Below are 19,378 nucleotides of genomic sequence, written 5' to 3' on the forward strand. Positions count from 1 at the left end.
CACCCACCTACCTCCTTCCAGCAGGCGGATACCCAGTGGTGACACTTGGACAATGTAGCGGTTGTCCCCGATGTTCCCAGCAAAGACCGTGGGGCCCTGAGTGGCGAAGCCGCTGGTGTCCAGCTCCATGATCTCCTGCCCCGTCTGCAAGATCTGCGGGCAACAGCTGTGAGGGAGGCGCCCCCCGCAGGGGACCCCAGCCCCAGGTCCCAGGCCCTGCCCCTCACCATGGTGGAGTCTTCCCGGCTCAGAATCAGGAATCCGTGTCTGCGGCCGTCATCGTCTGCTTCAGGGGTGCTGGGTTCCTGCTCTGTGCCCTCCCCCTTGGGATTGTCCTCCTGTCAGGGCCAAAGGGGAGCAGGCTGGAAGCCACAGTGCAGTGAAGGCAGGTACGCAGGTGCGACCTGGGCCCCCCCCAGCCTATGAGAAGGCAGTGCCGGTCCCATCCCAGGGCCTCCCTGCAGCGGGCTCACACCTACCTCCTCCTTACGCACTGGGGCGATGACTGTCCACATGTCATAGCAGCCGGGAAGCTCAAAGGTTGTCACCACCTGGGGCCGGATGCTCTTCTAGAATGATGATGGGGTGGGGGTGTGATGGGGGTGTCAGCCCACCCAGGTCCGACCAGGAGGCGCCCGCCCCCTACCTGCCCACACACCTGCAGCACCGACAAAGCCCCGTTCTTCCCGTGGCCGGAGCAAACCACAATCTCCAGGTCCGGCTCAGGGCTGTTCTGAAACTGCACAGGACTTGGGGGTGAGGACTATGCCCCCCACCCACCCTCACACTCCAGCCCCTGCCCCCAGCCCCGACCCCAACCCTTGGCACCTCTTCAGAGAGGAAGGCAGGCTCGCCCATGGCGGCATTGGCGCAGGGTCCGATGTTAAGGATGCTGTCACACACCTGTGGCACAGCAACAGTCAGGGGCTTGCTGGGGGGCATTGGCTGGGATGGGGGCCCTGCTGCCTCAATCTCACCTCAAAGGAGTAGGTGGCCAGCTGTGTGCCCGACTGGGCCTCGCTGCCGTACACTTCAATCTCGTCCACTTCGTCCTGCGGCACCGACTTGCCTGCAGCTGCACACAGAGAGCCCACCTGAGCGCAGCCCTGGGTCACCTGGCCCCGCTCCTGACCAGCCCTGGCCCGGCCCTCACCTGACCAGCCCTGGACCAGCCCTCACCTGACCAGCCGGCCGTTGCATCCACTCGCTTCTTCTTTGAGGGAGGCTCTTCCTGTGAGGCAGGAGGGGCACTGAGTGGCATGCCACAGCAGTGCCCACATGAAGGGTGGTGGCCCAATGGGCCCAGGAAACCCACCTTGTCAGCAGCCTCACGGACAGCACTGGCCGGGGGCTCCTGCAGCTTCTCCGTGTACTTGAGGAGGAGGGAGTTGCCCAGGCGAGAACCCAGGAACAGGTACCCGGGCTCCATGGTGACCATCTGAGGGAGGGCAGGTGTGTGAGGGCGGGGCCGGGCCTGGACCCAGAGCCAACCCCTAGTCCCAACTCACGCTGGTGGTGAGGACGCTGGCGGCCGCCTTGTCAAAGTGGAACGCTCGGACACTGCGCATGCCATCGGTGATGAGAGTCAGCACATAGCTGGGGGCAGGGAGAATTCTGACTCGGGGATGGGGACCCTGGGGGAGTGAAGGGGGCCAGGGGACCCTATGGGACTTGTTGGGGATAGTGTGGGCAGAGTTCATGGGCGGGGGAGGGGCTCACATCTCGCCGCCCTTGAGGGAGATGACCATCTTGTCGTAGGAGATGAAAGTGGCCTGGGCGCAGTCCAGGGTGATCCGCACACCCTCCTGGGTGCCTGTGGGGTGGGTGGTCAGGCCGACTAGGCAGGCCCAAGCCGTCCCTGGCCCCCGCCCAGCCACCCCACACTCACGAAGCGGGAAAGCCGTGGTGCCTGTGGTGAGGCTGTTGAGAGCCACGCCATACGGGGGGACGCTCTGGTTCAGGTACAACAGCGAGTTGACGGCAAACACTACCACCCCACCTGGAGGTGGACACAGGCTGGTAGGCAGGCTCAGTGCTCCCTCCACACACTCCCCTATCCACTTCCAGGACACACACCTATGGGCTTGGGCACAGCCAGAGCCTGAGTGCAGTCAAAGGGCAGGCTGGTGAGGGACCAGATGACGGGGTGCACCTTCTGCGTGATGTTCAGTGAGATGGCCACAATGGAGCAAGTGTCCTGCCGCACGGCCACGCGCCTGGGGACGCCAGTGGGTCAGCCAAGGGCCTTGCCTCCCCGCAGAGACCCAGGCCCAGCTCCTCCTGAGCAAGCCCCACCCACACCCCATAATCCCCGCCCTAAACCCCACCAATGCCCCATGAACCCCACCCCAGGCAGAGGCAGCTGGGGGGCCCACAGTGCAGAGGGGCCTCCTTAGAGGGCTCACCCAGGCCAGGTCTGGTTGGGCTCAAACAGGATGAGCAGGGTGGGCTCGTAGTAGCCATGCAGGAACTGCAGGTCGATGATGTTGAGCAGCTTCTCGTCTAGCGCCCGCACATCGATGATGTAGCTGGGCAGGAAGCTGGACCTCTGCCTGGGGGGCCAGGGGCTTCAGCAGGAGAGGAGGGGATGCGGGGAGGGGACCTCGGGCTCTGGCACCCCCCACCCCAGCACCACAGCCTGCCTTAGCTGGCACTCACCCCTCACCCACGAGCCCCTCGTGCTCCTCAGCCAGGCTCTCCCTGCGGAAGGGCAGGACCACCAGCCGTGTGCCGTAGACAAGCATGGCTGCGCAGCGCCCATCGGGGTCCACCCGCACTCGCGGCGTGTGTACATTCTGCACAAACCCGTCCTGGGGGCAGAGGGGGCATCAGCCAGGCCCAGCGTAGGAGACCCCGAGGGAAGCACTTGGGGCCATAGAACTCAGCTGCAGGGGGAGGGAGGGTGGCTGGGCTGGGGCCTGGGTGGGGGCAGGAGCATGGCCCTACCCGAAGCTCAGGCTCCTCAAAGTAGTGCAGTGACAGGGTCTTCAGGTCGTGGGTGCCCGGGTCGTACTCCACCACAGACAGCTGGGGTCAGAGGGCACAGCCGTGGCTGCCGACTGCCTGTCCTGACAGTGTCGCCCCTGGCAACCAACGGCTGTACCCAGGCCCACCCCACCAGGCCCTGGCACCCACTCCCATGCCTTAGCCAGGCCCACCCCACCAAGCCTACCACTCACCTTGGCATCCTTGAAGCTTAGGAGCAGGGCATCCCGCTTGGCTCCTGCCAGCTGCACGCTGGCCATGGACATGACGTTGCCGAAAAAGGAGAAGGAGGCAGCAAGCTCGAGCTTCTCCCGGTGGGCCTTCCCCTCTAGGGGAGACGCCAGGGCTCAGGGTCAGGGCCCAGCCATGCCTGGCACCCACACAGCCCCAGGCCGCCCCACCACACTCACCAGTGCTCCTGTCATTCTTGGTCAGAGCCTGGAGGGGAGAGAAAGAGAGGGCAGTGAGGGGACACATCTGGCAGCTCACCTCATCCAGGGAACGAGAAAAGACCACCAAGTCTGGCCCCTGCCTCCTGGGAGCTCTGCCCAAACCCTCTCTGCGGCAGGGAGGGAGGGAGCAGACCAGGGACTTCTGGAGACAGCTGTGCACACCCCCCGACAGCGACCCCCATTCATGCTCTCACGCCCACAGCCCAGCCCTGGCACAAGCCCCACCCCAGGAAGCCCCTACCTCACGGCTCCCTGGCAGCCAGGAAACCACTACCTCACGGCTCCCTAGCAGCCAGGCCCTGTGCAGCAAGCAGTCAGGGTTAGAGTGCACTCTGTGTCTGAACACCCCCAAACCTGCCTGGTTGCACACCCACAGCAGCCCAGCCCCGGCCCCTGGGTCCGAATGTCACAGGACAGAAAGCCAGAGCCAAGGGGTATCTGTAGCTACTGATCCATGTGCCTGTTAGAGAAGAGGAAGCCCTGAGCTATCCTGACACCCTGGGCACCCCCAGGCTCCCTCTCTATCTTCTCCCTTTTCACTGCCCTCCCAGAATGATAAGAGGCTGTGTGTTCTTTGCTACTAAGTAGCTAGTTGAACTAGCTAGCTGACTTATATTCCATTGCCTCAAGGCAAGGGAAAAGTGGTTTTTGGTTTGTTTTTTGTTTTTTTTTTGAGACTGAGTCTTACTCTGTCACCCAGGCTGGAGTGCAGTGGCGCGATCTCGGCTCACTGCAACCTGTGCCTCCTAGGTTCAAGTGATTCTCCCGCCTCAGCCTCCCAAGTAGCTGAGATTACAGACACCTGCCACCACGCCTGGCTAATTTCTGTATCTTTAATAGAGACCGCGTTTCACCATGTTGGCCAGGCTGGTCTCGAACTGCTGACCTCAGGTGATCCGCCTGTCTCGGTCTCCCAAAGTGCTGGGATTACAGGCGTGAGCCACCTCAAGGTCATTTTTCACGATGGACTTGTGCTATGGGGAGGGCATCTTGGAAGCTGGTTAACAGATACAGAAAAGGCATCCACAAACCAATACCCATCTCACAGCAACAAGGGCAACTCCAGGTCTTCACCCGAAAATTCTACCAAAGGTTTCAGAAGTAATGACACACTTAAAAAAAAAAACAAACACACCCACTCATGTGGGGCTGACGGCACTGCAGGCGGCTCAGGCCACCCCAACAGCCCACAGACAGGTGGGACAGGAAGTGACACCAACCTCCTCAAAACACCTGCAGATGAGCCCAGTGACAAGCAGGGGTATTATAACACAACCGGGTTGAGTTATTCCAGGAACGCAAAACTAGATTTCCACAAGAACAGCCATCACTAAACTTACTGCGCTGTCAAAATTAAGGAGAAAAATCATGTCATTTTAATGGATACAAAAAAGCATCTGATAAAGGCATTCATGACAGAAACTCCTACTAAAGCAAAAATAGGAAGAAAAAAATTTTTTTTTGAGATGGAGTCTCACTTTGTTGCCCATCCTGGAGTGCAATGGTGTGATCATGGCTCCCTGCAACCCCGCCTTCCAGGTTGAAGCAATTCTCCTGTCTCAGCCTCCTCAGTAGCTGGGCTTCACAGGCGCGCACCACCACGTCTGGCTAATTTTTGTATTTTTAGTACAGACAGGGTTTTGCCACGGCCAGGCTGGTCTTGAACTCCTGACCTCAAGCGATACACTCACCTTGGCCTCTCAAAGCGCTGGGATTACAGGCATACACCACGACGCCAGGCCTTTGTTTTTTGACATAGGGCCTCACTGTCTCCCAGGTTGGAGTGCAGAGGAGCAATCATGGTTCACTGCAGCCTCGACCTCCTGGGCTTAGGTGATCCTCCCACCTCAGCCTCCTGAGTAGCTGGGACCACATGTGAGTCACCACACCTGACTAATTTATTTATTTTTTAAATTTTGAGACAGTGTCTCACTCTGTCACCCAGGCTGGAGGGCAGTGGTGTGATCTCAGCTCCCTGCAACCTCTGCCTCCTGGGTTCAAGCAATTCTGCCTCATCTTCCCAAGTAGCTGGGATTACAGGCATGTGCTACCATGCCCGGCTAATTTTTGTATTTTTAATAGATAGGGTTTTGCCATGTTGGCCAGGATGGTCTCGAACCCCTGACCTCAGGTGATCCACCCACCTCGGCCTCCCAAAGTGCAAGGATTATAGACATGAGCCACCGCACCCAACTTCCTTAATCAAATAAAGGGTATCTACAAAAAGTCTACAGCAATGTGGTGCTGGGAGTGAAACGTTACAAGTTTTCCCTCTTCAGGCCGGGTGCAGTGGCTCACGCCTGTAATCCCAACACTTTGGGAGGCCGAGGTGGGTGGATCACCTGAGGTCAGGAGTTCGAGACCAGTCTGGCCAACACGGTGACATAATGAAATCCCGTCTCTACTAAAAATACAAAAATTAGCCGGGTGTGGTGGCGGGTGCCTGTAATCCCAGCTACTTGGGAGGCTGAGGCAGGAGAATTGCTTGAATCCGGGAGGCGGAGGTTGCAGAGAGCTGAGATCACGCCATTGCACTCCAGCCTGGGGGACAAGAGAGAAACTTTGTCTCAAAAAAAAAAAAAAAAAAAAAGTTTTCCCTCTTGGTCAGGACCAGCCAAGGACGCCTGATCCACCCTGCCAAGCATAAAGTCAATACACAGAGACCAACTGCACTTCTGCACACATGCAAGAAACGGGTAACCACTCAGAAGAATTTTTTGAGACGGAGTCTTGCTCTGTCGCCAGGCTAGAGTGCAGTGGCACAATCTTGGCTCACTGCAAGCTCTGCCTCCCGGCTTCAAGCCATTCTCCTGCCTCAGTCTACCGAGTAGCTGGGACTACAAGTGCCTGCAACCATGCCCGGCTAATTTTTTTTTTTTGTATTTTGGTAGAGTCGGGGTTTCACCGTGTTGCACAGGCTGGTCTTGAACTCCTGAGCTCAGGCAATCCACCTGCCTCGGCCTTCCAAAGTGCTGGGATTACAGGCGTGAGCCACTGCGCCCGGCCACCACTCAGAAGGATTTTAAGAAAAATGTGTACATAGTCAAATGGTCTAATGTCTAACTGGCATCTTGGGGGAAAGGGGACAGAATCAATAGCTAAAGAAATAGTGACCAAAGGCTGGGCACGGTGGTTCACGCCTGTAATCCCAGCACTTTGGGAGGCCGAGGCGGGCGGATCACGAGGTCAGGCGATCGAGACCATCCTGGCTAACACAGTGAAACCCCATCTCTACTAAAAATACAAAAAAATTAGTTGGGCATGGTGGCAGGCGCCTGTTGTCCCAGCTACTCGGGAGGCTGAGGCAGGAGAATTGCTTGAACCCAGGAGATAGAACTTGCAGTGAGCCGAGATTGCGCCACTGCACTCCAGCCTGGGTGATAGCGTGATAGAGCGAGACTCCGTCTCAAAAAAAAAAAAAAAAAAGAAAAGAAAAAAAACCTCAAAAATTTGAATAAGAGAATGTTTACAGGGTTTCAAAATAAGTCCCTACAAGATACTTTTAGTTACAAAAGGAAGAAATAACCTTACAGTGGGGGAATACAGGCCAACACTACCCAACCAAGCATCAAAGCATCAGCATCCAGTCATGAGGCAAAGGCCCCCAGCCGCCTCCTGAAAGCTGATGGGGGTGCTGTGTGCCTCTTCTGTGGTGTTCCTGTCAAAAATACAAATGTCTCATCTAAACACCTGGGAATTTCTTGGCTGGGCACAGTGGCTCACACCTGTAATCCCAGCACTTTGGGAGGCCAAGGCGGGTAGATCACTTGAGGTCAGGAGTTCGAGACCAGCCTGGCCAACATGGTGAAACCCCATCTCTACTAAAAATACAAAAAATTAGCTGGGTGTGGTGGTGCACGCCTGTAATCCCAGCTACTCAGGAGGTTGAGACAGGAGAACTGCTTGAACCCAGGAGGCGGAGGTTGCAGTGAGCTGAGATTGCGCCACTGCACTCCAGCCTGGGCAACAAGAACAAAACTCTGTCTCAAAAAAAAAAAAAAAAGGGACTTTTATTAATTTCAACAGTGTTGTATATTTTCTTCCCCATAAAGGGGTCTTTGGTGCTGCCCAAGTCCACATGCTTGCCTATTTCCTATCCATGCCTTCTTCTCCCTCTCTCTGCAAAGCAACAGCGTCTCAACACCCTGAGGCACAACTGGCCTTGCTTCCTGCCTCCCCGGAGACTGAGGTACCAGCAGACACCCCCACCCTCCTCACTGCGCCCATGTTCTGTGCCTGCCTTCCCGTGGCCATGGGTGAGCGGGTCACACTCAAGCCAAGCCAAGCCAAGCCAAGCCTGCACTAGATTCTCTGGGACAGATTCAAGACAGTTACACGAGGCCGGGCACAGTGGCTCAAGCCTGTATTCCCAGAGCTTTGGGAGGCTGAGGCGGGTGGATTGCCTGAGGTCAGGAGTTCGAGACCAGCCTGAGCAACATAATGAAACTCTGTCTCTACTAAAAATTAGCAGGGTGTGGTGGTGGCGCCTGTAGTCCCAGCTACTCAGGAGGCTGAGGCAGGAGAATCGCTTGAACCCGGGAGGCAGAGGCTGCAGTGAGCTGAGATCGCACCGTTGCACTCTAGCCTGGGTGACAGAGGGAGACTCTGTCTCAAAAAAGAAAAAAAAAGACAGCTGTATGAAAGGTGGCTGTCTCCCTCCCTCTCCAGGTGAATCTGGGCTGGAGGCTGCCTTTAGGGCAGACTGTGGTGGCAGGGACGGTGCCTTCCTGGTCTAGCCCTTAAAGTGACTGGCAGCTTCTGCCTTAGCCTCCTAGGGCTCTGAGTTCCTGCAAGAAGCTCAACTACACCAACACCGCCATGCTGCCAGGAAAACCAAGCTAGCCATGCTGGGGACAGGGGAGAGTGGAGGGATGGTGTGGGGGTAGGGGAAGACACATCTGGCCTGTCCCCAGCTCTTCAAGTCGTCCCTGTCAAGGCTCGCCCTGGTGGAGGAGAGCCAACGGCTCCACACACTGATGAATCCCTGAAAACCTGGCTTCCAGGTGTGCAATTATGATAAAAGACCTCGTTTGTATATTCCAGGGCAGTTTGTTACAGAGCCATGACTAGACTGACCCCAGGAGGATGGCTTGAGCCCAGGAGTTCGAGGCCAGCCTGGACAACATAGCAAGACCCTGTTTCTTAAAAAGAAAAAACAAAACAGAAGAAGAAAACCTCTTTTCCTGCCATTTATGGCTCTATTTCTTGCTTCAGTTTACGCACATCTTCTCCAGAGTTGTCTGTGTTCATTGTTACTGACTCTCCTCCTCTGCTGGGCTCTCATCCCTGCTCCATTCAGACCACCACCCTCATGCCACCAGACTGCCCTGTCAGAGTCACCAAGCATCACCTGAGGCTCAGCAGCGTGGGACTCAGTGTCGAGTCCCTCCCAGCTGCCTTCCCTGGGCCTCCAGGGCCCCGCCTTCCAGGCCATGCCACCTCCAGCTCTTTCATGGCCTCTCATCTCCCCAATCTCTCAATGTTGGGGTGCCCCAAGACCCTGTCCTTGTCTATATTCTGGGTGATCTCAACCAGTTTCTAAGGGCAGACACCAACCCCAGGCTGAAGACTCTGACTTGACCTCCATACCAGACCTCAATCCTCAACTCCAGACTCTTGCGCACACCCTCCTGCTCTGCACTGCTGCCTGATGTGGAATGAGCACCTCGGCCAACCTACGGTGGCCACCATCCAAGGCAGCACAATGTCCTCTGCAGTGAATGCTGGGAGGTGTTGCACCCTTCGCATCCCCCACCAGGGTTGGTACATATGACCAGTAGAATATGACAGAAGATTAACAGTGTATTACTACTTTTTTTTTTTAGATGGAGTTTTGCTCTGTCACCCAGGCTGGAGTGGAGTGCAATCTTGGCTCATTGCAACCTCCGCCTATGGGTTCAAGCAATTCTCCTGCCTCAGCCTCCTGAGTAGCTGGGATTACAGGTGCCTGCCACCACATCCAGCTAATTTTTGTATTTTTAGTAGACACAGGGTTTTGCCATGTTGGCCAGACTAGTCTTGAACCCATGACCTCAGGTGATCCACTCGCCTCGCCCTCCCAAAGTGCTAGGATGATAGACGTGAGCCACCGTGCCTGGCCTCTTTTTTTTTTTTTTTTTTTTTTGAGATAGGGTCTCACTCTGTTGTCCAGGCTGGAGTGTAATGGTGCAATCATAGCTCACTGCAGCCTTGACCTTCTGGGCTTGAGCAATCCTCCTGCTCTGGTCTCCCATGTAGCTAGGACTACACACAGGCCACCATGCCCAACTAACTTTTATATTTTATATTTGGGCCGAGCACAGTGGTGCACTCCTGTAATCCCAGCACTTTGGAAGGCCAAGGTGAGTGGACTGCCTGAGCTCAGGAGTTTGAGACCAGCCTGGCCAATGTGGCGAAACCGTCTCTATTAAAAATGCAAAAAGAAATTAGCTGGGCGTGGTGTCACACATCTGTAATCCCAGCTACTGGGTGGAGGGTTTAGGGGGCTGAGGCACAAGAATTGCCTGAACTCATGAGGCGGAGGTTAAAGTTAGCTGAGATCACACCACTTCATTCCAGCCTGAGTGACAGAGCAAGACTCCGTCTCACCAGGAAAAACAACAAAAAAAATTATTTGTAGAGATGGGGTCTTGCTATGTTGCTCAGGCCAGTCCTGAACTCCTGGCCTCAAGCAATCATCCCACTTCAGCCTCTCAGTGTGGGACTATAGGTGTGAGTCAATGCACCCAGCCTGAGATTCGGTTACAGGACTCACCGTGGCTTCAGTCTTGGTGGGTCTCTCATTGTGAGGGAGGCTGCCATGTTGTGAGCTGCCCCAGGGAGGGGCCCATGTGGTAAGGAACTTCGGCCTCCTGCCAATAGTGTGTTAGGGAGCAGAAACTCCAGCCCTCGTCAAGCCTTCAGAGGACAGGAGCCCTGGCTAGCAAATACATGTGTATGCTGGCGTAGGTGACCAGGAGGGTTGGCCTCCTTTGGCCTGAGCTTCTGACCCATCTGCCTGCTGGGTCAGCCCCTATTCACAACCCTCTTGTGGCTCCTCCCTGCTTTGTGGAGAACAGTCCTGACCATTGCCTACCTCCCTCCATCCCCACCACAATATCCACTCTATACCACGGCCACACTGTGCATGACTGTCCACCCTCAACTGCTTTGGGCCTGTGCACAGGCTGTTTCTTCTGCCTGGAACACCCTCCTCTCACCATCCCTGGGCCTGGGTAAGAGGTACTCCTCCCTTCAAGAACAATGGAGAAACTGCCTCTTGCAAGTTGCCTTCCTGGACCAGCTTTCAACTCTCTGGCAACCAGAACACCACTGTATTTCCCAAACCCTTGAGGCGTGTGCCTCACTGTACCAAGGCTCCTGTCAACAGTCTGTCCCCATCCTAGACCTGGCCTTGTTCCTTGTGCTAGGAATGTCCTTCCCCCGACAAACTCCCGCTCTGCCTCAGACAGGCTCTTCTGATCATCCGACTGGAAATACAGTCTCCTTCCTTCACTCCTTTATCCCCGCAGCAGCACTTGCTGCAGGGGCAGGTGTGTTTATTTAGATGTTCCCCTTCCCCAAGCGTCTGCAGGTGTGGTTCACATGGTATCTCTGCCACCTAGCACACAGTGGGAGTTCGCTCCTTCCAAACAACTTGCTGAAAAAACGGAAGAGCAAACAAGACGGCTAGGGCAGCGCGCCCTTCCCGGTGGGGTACGAAGGGAGGCAGAACAGGGTAGCAGCTGTGAGAAAGGATCTGAGCACAAGAGATTCAGGGTCATGTCCTGGCTCCTCAGGCTGGGACAAGCAAATCACTGAACTTGTCTGGGGCTTGGCTCTTCCATCGGCAACCCGGGGCGGTGAGAGCACCCACGTCGCGGACAGCGGGGAGGGCTCCCAGGGCCCGACCTACCTCGGCGTCGCGGTTGAGGCGGTACACGTAGAGCTGCGAGGTCCCGGCCACCACCAGGTTGCGCTCGCTGTTGTTGAAGAAGTTGCAGTACATGGAGAACTCCAGGCCGGTGGGCGGATGCGCCTGTTTGTACACGGCGTACATGGCGCCAACCCGGGCTGCGCAAGGCCGGGAGAGGAGGGGTGAGCGGGGCCGCCCACACAGGAGCCCGGCCCCGCACCGCACCCCTGACTGGCCTCGCGCTGCCGCCTCAGCCGCCCGCCCGGCCGCCCACCTGGCAGTTGGAGCCGACTCGAAGGGAACCGGGACGGCGGCGAACTCGGTCCGGCCGGATCCAGAAGCTGGGCGCGAAGGTTCCTGGCTTCTGCGCCTGCGCAGCGGCCGCCGCGTGAGCGTGGCTGCAGGGGCGACAGCGGGCCCTGGTGGCCCGGGATGCGGATGGCTGGCGGCTCGGCTCCGGGCTGGGCGTCAGGACCCCAAACCCCCTAGCGCGCGAAGTGCGGGGCCTCTGCTGCGGGCGGAGCAGCGCGGGTGGGAAGCCGCAGGGGCCCCGGTTGCAGCGGCTCGGGGTCGGCCGGGGGTGCGTCCCCACCAGACCCAGGACGGCTGCAGGAAGAAGCGACTCCGCTCGTAGCCCCCCGGGTTCAGGGGGCCGCGCCAGGATCCAGAAGAGGGGGCGCGGCGCCTCGCCAGTGTCTGGGGCTCCGAGAAAGCTTCTTAGAGAGGCCGCACGCCCCCTCTGCCCAGTGTCCCCGCGCAGAGCGACCCCCGCCGCCAACACTCCCGCGGAAGACGCAGGACCCCGCCGGCTCGCGAGCCCAGCGCTGTCCGCCCGCCTTACTCACTGCTGCCTACCCAGGGCGGGCCCAGTGCCAGCTTCCAGGAGCTTGGATCCTGGATCAGGCATGGGCCTAGGACCTAGAAACGGAATCATGAGAAATAAAACAAGACAGTATGGTTACGCCCAAGAATATGGCGTGGAAATATATGTTTTTGTTGCATCCAAATCTACTCACTTGCTCCTTGGGCAGTGGGGGAAGGGCCCCTTGGATGCTCAGGCGTGTGACCCCTGAGCCACACTCAACAGCCTTTTAAAAGTCAATAGGAGGCGGTGGCTCACGCCTGTAATCCCAACACTTTGGAAGGCCGAGGTGGGCTGATCACCTGAGGTCAGGAATTTGAGACCAGCCTGGCCAACATGGTGAAACCCAGTCTCTACTAAAAATACAAAAATTGTGGGGAAAAGAAAGAGAGACCAGATTGTTACTGTGTCTATGTAGAAAACGAAGACATAAGAAACTCCATTTTGATCTGTACTGAGAAAAATTGTTTCTGCTTTGAGATGCTGTTAACCTGTAACTTTAGCCCCAACCCTGTGCTCACAGAAACATGTGCTGTAATGAATCAAAGTTTAAGGGATTTAGGGCTATGCAGGATGTGCCTTGTTAACAATATGTTTGTAGGCAGTATGCTTGGTAAAAGTCATCGCCATTCTTCATTCTCGATTAACCAGGGACACGATGCACTGCGGAAAGCCGCAGGGACCTCTGCCCAAGAAAGCCTGGGTATTGTCCAAGGTTTTCCCCCACTGAGACAGCCTGAGATATGGCCTCATCAGAAAGGAAAGACCTTACAGTCCCCCCAGCCCAACACCTGTAAAGAGTCTGTGCTGAGGAGTAATAAAGAGGGAGGCCTCTTTGCAGTTGAGATAAGAGGAAGGCTTCTGTCTCCTGTCTTTGGGAATGGAATGTCTCAGTGTAAAGCTGCCCATTCCCTTTTGTTCTATTCTGAGATAGGAGAAAACTGCCTGGAAGCGAGATATGCTGGTAGCAATACTGCTCTGTTACTCTTTCCTACACTGAGATGCTTGGGTAAAGAGAAACATAAATCTATTGCTGCTGCTCTGTTACTCTTTGCTACACTGACATGTTTGGGTAAAGAGAAACATAAATCTAGCCTACCTGCACATCCGGGCACAGTACCTTTCCTTGAACTTATTCATGATACAGATTCCTTTGCTCATATGTTTCCCCGCTGACCTTCTCCCCACTTGTTGCCCTGCTACACTCCCCTTGCTAAGATAGTAAAAATGATGATCAATAAATACTGAAGGAACTCGGAGGCTGGTGCTGGTGTGGGTCCTCTGTATGCTGGGTCCTCTGGGCCCACTCTTCTCTATACTTCGTCTCTGTGTCTTATTTCTTTTCTCAGTCTCTCGTCCCACCTGATGAGAAATACCCACAGGTGTGGAGGGGCTGGCCCCCTTCAAAAATTAGCCAGGCATGGTGGCACACGCCTGTAATCTCAGCTACTCGGGAGACTGAGGCAGGAGAATCGCTTGAACCCAGGAGGCAGAGGTTGCAATGAGCCAAGATCATGTCATTGTGCTCCAGCCTGGGTGACAAGAGTCACATACAATAAAAATAATCAGAAGAGACAGAAACACAAGAAAGAAGGTCATGTGGCCCGGGCGCCGTAGCTCACACCTGTAATCCTAGCACTTTGGGAGATCGAGGTGGGTAGATTACCTGAGGTCAGGAGATCGAGACCAGCCTGGCCAACATGGTGAAACCCCGTCCTACTAAAAATATAAAAATTAGCTGAGCGTGGTGGCGGGTGCCTGTAATCCCAGCTATTCGGGAGGCTGATGCTGGAGAATTGCTTGAACCTGGGAGGCAGAGGTTGCAATGAGCCGAGATGGTGCCACTGCACGCCAGCCTGGGTGACAGAGTGAAGCTCTGTCTCAAAAGAAGAAAAGAAAAGGGGAGGGGAGGTCATATGAAGACAGAGGCAGGGATTGGAGTCATACTGCCCACAAACCAAGGAACACCTGGGGCCACCAGTAGCCAGGAAAGGCTCATGGAACAGACTTTCCTAGAGACTTCAGAGGGAGCATTGCTCTCCTGACACTTTGATTCCTAACTTTTAGCCTCCAGAACTGTGAGAATAAGTTTCTGTTTGTAAGGCACTCAGTTTGTGGTAGGCTGTGTTATGGTAGCCCTAGGAGGCCACCACACAGGGACTCAGGATTAACGCCTCAGAGTCAGAAGAGGCTGGGGTCCCAGGAACCGTGGGCTGCCACACACTCTGGTCTGATGATCTCCAGGCTTGCTTTCCATGACAGAGAAATAAGCCCTCGGCTGTGTAAGCAGTTATGGGTAAGCAAATTTGATTCCTGTTCGGGGACAGGTCCCACCTGCTGCCCACACACCCAGGTGAATTTCCCTGACCCTACTCCTCAGGCAGGCAGGGTCTCCACATGAAAGAGGGGGCGCCTGAGGCTGGCTGCCCGGGGGGGGCCTGAGTGCAGCTCTTCCAGCTTCGAGGCACCCTGATGGGGAGAAGGCAGTGCCACAATTGTCCTTTCTCAGCTGAGGACCCTTCCCACCCAGCAAGGAGAGCACAGCCACGCTCCAAGGACAAGAGTGTCTTTACTGGAGTTGGGACTGGGGCCTCTATAGGGGCTTCTGGTTTCTGGGCTGTAGGTTTGTGAGGTGTGGGATCTTAAGTCAAAGGTAGGGCACTAGGGCAGGGTATCAGAGGGTGATGTCATCCTCGTACAGGGACAGCAGCAGCAGGACGGTCCAGCCGCCCAGCAGGCCCACGTTGTGCAGCAGGAAGAGGAGCCAGGGCCGCGGGTCCCGTACTTTCAACATCGCCGGGAGCTGAGAAGCAAATGGGCACCGGGTCAGCGCCCCTGCTCAGCTCCTCTGCTCAGCTCCCGGCCCAGAGCAGCCCCTCCCCTCGCCATCCTGACCATGTCGCAGAGTGCTACGTAGAGGAACAGGCCGGTGGCCACTGCCAGGATCCAGGCCTCGCTCTCCTCGCCGACTCCAACCGCGAGTGCCACGTAGAGACCGGCGAAGGCCGTGAGCGCGGAGGCCAGGTTCAGCAGCAGTGCTTGGCGCACGGACAGCCCCGCGTGCAGCAAGGCCGCGAAGTCCCCTGGGGGCGGGTCCACATCAACAGCTCCGCCCTCCTATCTACATGCCCCACCCACCTCCTTTCGGTCCCGCCCTCTTACCACCAGGCCCCGCCCACCGGTTCCCGGCCTCCCCGCCCAGCCGTCAGACCCCGCCCATCTCCTTCCAGGCCCCGCCCACCTGTTCCTGGTCTCCCCGCCCGGCCCCTTCCAGGCCTCGCCTGCGCTCACCCAGCTCGTGCGGCAACTCGTGGCAGAACACGGCCAGCGACGTGGCCAGCCCGGTCTTCCAAGAGGACGCGAAGGCGGCGCCCACGGCCAGCCCGTCGGCGAAGTTGTGCACGGCATCGCCCAGCGTGATCACATAGGGCAGTAGCCTCAACTCTGCGGGCGCAGAGGCCCGTGGGTTCGCGTGGCCTGTCGCCTACCCCCAAGCCTTGGGCCCCGTCCGCGCTCCACACAAACCCCAGATCCCCCAGCCCTTCCGGGGTCGCCCCCTGGGCTCACCTGGGCTCAGTCTCCTGGGCTCAGGGTTCAGCAGCTCCGGTCTCTCCTCTGCCACCTGGGAGGAGCCTTGAGTAAGTCCCGCCCGGAAGTGGAGGAGGAACGCGGTGGGGCGGGGCCCCAGATCACCGCGGGAGGCGGAGCCGCAGGCCTGGGGTGGGGCTGGGAGTGTGGGCGTGGGAAGGGGCCGGTGAGAGGGGCTCCGCGTAGGGTGGGGCATCTGGCGCCCACTCACCAGGTCTGCGCGGGAGCCCTCGTGGGGCGGCTTGGGCTGCCGGAGCTCGCTGGGTGCCAGCTGCAGGGACACACCGTGGCTGTGGCCCCCGTGGCTGTGGCTGCTGTGGCCGCAGGGCCCGTCCTCCAGGTCCTGTGAGGGTAGCCGCTCAGTGTCCACCAGGCCCCCAGCACACCCACCCGCCGGGTACCTTGCCAAGAAGCCTGACCTCCGGGTCCCTTGGCAGCAGAAGGTTGAAGAGGTTCTCAAACAGGAAGAAGGCGTAGAGCCCGGCCAGCATAGCCAGGAGGCGCCAGGTGGGCTGTGGGCTGAGGCCCTCTTCGCTGTGTGTGTGCAGCCCCAGCACCTGGGGAGTAGGGGCGCTGGGCTGGGGGGGTCCCAGGGCGCCTCCCACCAAGAACCAGGGAGAGGGGTCAGGGGGTGGGGTGGGTAAGGGCCCTGGGAAGGCACGGCCTGGGAGTCCATGGTGGGGAACGGAGGGCCAGGGTCGGGGGTTTGTGGGGGCAGACCTTGGGCGTCAGATGCAGGACAGCGTCCCCAGTGAGTGCACCCACTGCCAGGCTCAGGAAGGTCTGCAGGATGTAGTGGGTGACCCCCCTGCAGCCAGTGCAGGTCAGCAGCAGGAGGCCAATAACCGCGCAGAGGCAGATGAGCAGCGTGGCCAGGGAGCCGTACAGATACCCTGGGGGCGGGTGAGGCGGCTGTGAGAGCTTTTCTTCCAGACTCAGCTCCTGCTTCCTGGGCGTCGCTCACCAGAGCTGCAGGCGGTCAGTGTGGGCCAGGCCCTCACTCAGGCTGACCCTCCTGCCTCAAAGCCCCACTCTCCTCCTGGCGACGCCACCTTCCCCTGTGTCTGTTGTTTCTACTTCCAGCCCCTGCTCGCTCTCTCCATTCCTCATCCTCGGCAGCCACTCCTTCCTCCCTACGTGGGCCCCACCTCTGCGCTGCTAGCACAGTGTAGGCGTTGGCACTCACTCTCTGCCTGGCTGAGCTGGTCCTGGACGGGGGGCCTGGGCTGGGAGGTGCAGGCTCCACTCAGCTGCTGTTGGAGCAGGGCAGGGCTCAGTTGGGCCCAGGCCTCCGGGGTCACCCCAGCCTGTTCCGACAGTCCATACACAGCCATCACGTCCCTGGCACTCAGGCATACCTGGGGAGTGGCAGGACAGGCTCAGGGGCCTGAGCAGACCCCAGTGGGGCCCCATCTTACCCCAGGGCGCAGCTCACCGTGTCCCACACACTGGAGCTGTTGTTGGAGGTGATGAGGGGCACAGGGTCCTGGCCGCTGGCTCCCCTGTGCTGATGACTGTGGTCGCTGTGGGCCTCCCTGCCCACCCCCAGGCGCTGCATCAAGGCTGACAGCTCTGGCAGGGAGAAGAGTTGGCACCGCAAGTCTGTGTGGGCTCCAGCCCTGCCCCCCAGGGACATGAAGGCTGGGGACTCGGGGGTACCCCCCTCCACAGCCCAGCCCAGGCCTCACCGGCCAGTGTCATAGGAACCTCGCTGCTGTGCTGCTGGAACACAAAGTCCACGAAGTACTGAGGGCTCGGCAAGGCGTGGAAGCAAGACCCGCTCCTGACGTGGTCCAGCAGGGCAGCCAGGACGCTGCCAGCACTGCCCGGAGCCCCTGCCCCTACTGCCTCCTCCAGCAGCTGAGGGATATCTACGCAGGCCTGGGGAAGAGGGGTCCTCTGTCTCAGCCTTTCGTGTGACCTTGCATCCAGCTCTGCCATCCACCCCGCTGCCCCTGGATGCATCTCCCACCCCCAACTACAGCATCTGCCCCCACCAGCCCCGCCCCTCCCCGGAGCCACAGCCCTCCCTGCCGGGCCCAGCTGCTTCAGGCTGCCACTCAGGCCTCTGGGTTCCTCCCTCATGAGGCCCCTCCTGGGGCTCCTACAGGCTCCTAACTGCCCAGTAGTGAGCCCCACGTTGTGAATCCCCAGCTGGAGGCCAACTCCCAGCGTCTCCCCAGGCCCCCAGGCTCCCTGAAGGCTTTGCAGCCAGGCCGGGCCCCCTGGGCCATGGGGCCCTCAGCACCCACTCCCCTGGTCTGCCTGGACTCTCCCTCACCATCTTGGGGGTCTGGCCAGCAGCCCGGGCCTGCATTCTCTGCAGCAGCCAGCTCAGGCCTGGGGTCAGGGCCTCGGGGCTCTCGAGCAGGGCCAGGAGGTGGTCTGCATGAGAGGCCCAGAGGCCAGCCCGAGCGTCCTCACATGTGCTCTCGGGGTTGCTGAGGTACAGGACGGCGGCAGCACTGAGGCGAGCGATGTATCTGGCCTCCAGGACTGGGCCCGGGGGCAGCCCTGGTCCCTCAGGCTCGCCCAGGCCCAGGGCGTCCTCCACAGACAGGCACTGTGGGCAGAGACGGGTGAGCAGGGGCGCTGGGCCCACCAGGGAGGGGAGAGGCAGGCCTGGCCAAGGGGCTTCCCCGCAGGCCTGTTTCCTCTCCCTATTAGGTCCAACAACGTCCACCATCCTTCCTCAACTCTTTGTGCCCTTCCGTCTCCCCAGGTCCCTGTTCTGCTTCCCCAGCTATAGGGGTGCACGCAGAGGGGTCCCCAACAGTGGTCCCCCATCCCCAGGGGACTTCCCTGGAGCCACTGCCAATTTGATGGCAGAGATCCGGCAGGGGGACGTGGCCCTGGGGTCCTGGGGAGAAGAGGGACTGTGTCCCTGGAGAGGCCTGTCTGCCCTCATGAGCAGGAGGGTGGGCTCTGGCTTGTGGGGAGGGCCAGGGTGCTCAGGTACTGCCGTAAGCCTCCTCCGCCTCCTGGAGTTTGCCCAGGGCCCTTTGCTGCCGGCTGGCAGGGCGGAGCGGGCGGGAAGAGTCCAGGGCTGGGGGACCCGTCGGGTGGGGCTGTTACCTTTCCACACGGCCCGTTGGCGCAGTGCACACGGTCCGCCAGCGTATTTAACAGGCCGCCCAGAGCCTCTTGATCCAGAGCGCCCTGGCCAGAGGTGAGCAGGCTCAGCAGACTAGCAGGCGGGGACGCCGTCGCCGTCTCCGTCACTACCAGCACAGCCAGCAGCAGCCCCAGCTCCAGCGAGACCAGGGACGCCATACTCAGCTCCCAGCGTGCTCAGTGGGTGTTGCTGGGGCCAAGGCCCAGTGCTTCTGGGCTGGCTGAGGGCGGCTTTGCTGGGGTTGTCCAGGGCCAGACTGGGGCTGGGCTAGGACCCGCCCGGGCTGCATGAGGACCTCTCCCAGGTATTCCTGCAGAGCTCTGTGATTGGCTGCTGGAGATGCCTGGGTTAACCATTCCAGCGGCAGATCCTCCCCAACAGCCTAGAGACACTGCGTGTGGGGGGCGAGGGCTGGGCCCCTTCCCCTGGACAGGCAGCCTGGGTGGGCTTTTTTTTTTTGAGTTGGAGTTTTGCTCTTGCTG

At 58.7% G+C, this 19,378-nt stretch overlaps 2 protein-coding genes across 8 annotated transcripts in view; both read right to left on the bottom strand.

Moving 5' to 3' along the window:
- CPSF1 (cleavage and polyadenylation specific factor 1) overlaps positions 1-12,292 on the bottom strand; it is a 17,304-nt gene extending 5,012 nt beyond the window's left edge. For 2 of the 6 annotated variants that reach the window (XM_024251341.3, XM_024251340.3), the window contains exons 1-19: positions 11,606-12,292; positions 11,332-11,489; positions 3,396-3,423; positions 3,180-3,313; positions 2,947-3,027; positions 2,659-2,810; positions 2,406-2,552; positions 2,077-2,216; positions 1,889-1,999; positions 1,720-1,813; positions 1,509-1,596; positions 1,316-1,438; positions 1,180-1,231; positions 978-1,075; positions 829-903; positions 659-739; positions 480-569; positions 228-338; positions 12-153 (exon numbers count right to left, since the gene is read on the bottom strand). In XM_024251341.3, the coding sequence (XP_024107109.2) occupies positions 12-153; positions 228-338; positions 480-569; positions 659-739; positions 829-903; positions 978-1,075; positions 1,180-1,231; positions 1,316-1,438; positions 1,509-1,596; positions 1,720-1,813; positions 1,889-1,999; positions 2,077-2,216; positions 2,406-2,552; positions 2,659-2,810; positions 2,947-3,027; positions 3,180-3,313; positions 3,396-3,423; positions 11,332-11,475 (1,891 nt within the window). In that variant the 5' untranslated portion in view covers positions 11,476-11,489; positions 11,606-12,292. Of the gene's footprint in view, positions 1-11; positions 154-227; positions 339-479; positions 570-658; positions 740-828; positions 904-977; positions 1,076-1,179; positions 1,232-1,315; positions 1,439-1,508; positions 1,597-1,719; positions 1,814-1,888; positions 2,000-2,076; positions 2,217-2,405; positions 2,553-2,658; positions 2,811-2,946; positions 3,028-3,179; positions 3,314-3,395; positions 3,424-11,331 lie in introns of all 6 variants that reach the window. The other 4 variants (XM_063726964.1, XM_063726963.1, XM_054519281.2 and 1 more) reach the window with 3 other exon arrangements.
- Positions 12,293-12,377: 85 nt separating this feature from the next.
- SLC39A4 (solute carrier family 39 member 4) lies at positions 12,378-19,378 on the bottom strand. Of its 2 annotated transcripts, XM_024251138.3 has the most exons (12): positions 18,857-19,371; positions 18,063-18,344; positions 17,470-17,662; positions 17,217-17,353; positions 16,968-17,139; positions 16,502-16,674; positions 16,201-16,338; positions 15,993-16,124; positions 15,761-15,815; positions 15,485-15,637; positions 15,089-15,276; positions 12,378-14,996 (listed from the first exon to the last, which is right to left on the bottom strand). In XM_024251138.3, the coding sequence occupies exons 1-12, from the start codon at positions 19,052-19,054 to the stop codon at positions 14,868-14,870; spliced, it is 1,950 nt and encodes a 649-aa protein (XP_024106906.1). In that variant the 5' UTR covers positions 19,055-19,371; the 3' UTR covers positions 12,378-14,867. The 2 variants fall into 2 exon arrangements, with proteins under 2 accessions (XP_024106906.1, XP_063583035.1); XM_063726965.1 differs by lacking the exon at positions 15,485-15,637 and having other exon boundaries at positions 18,857-19,378.

The sequence above is a fragment of the Pongo abelii genome, chromosome 7 (genome assembly GCF_028885655.2).
Source record: "Pongo abelii isolate AG06213 chromosome 7, NHGRI_mPonAbe1-v2.0_pri, whole genome shotgun sequence".
NCBI classification, from domain to species: Eukaryota; Metazoa; Chordata; class Mammalia; order Primates; family Hominidae; genus Pongo; species Pongo abelii.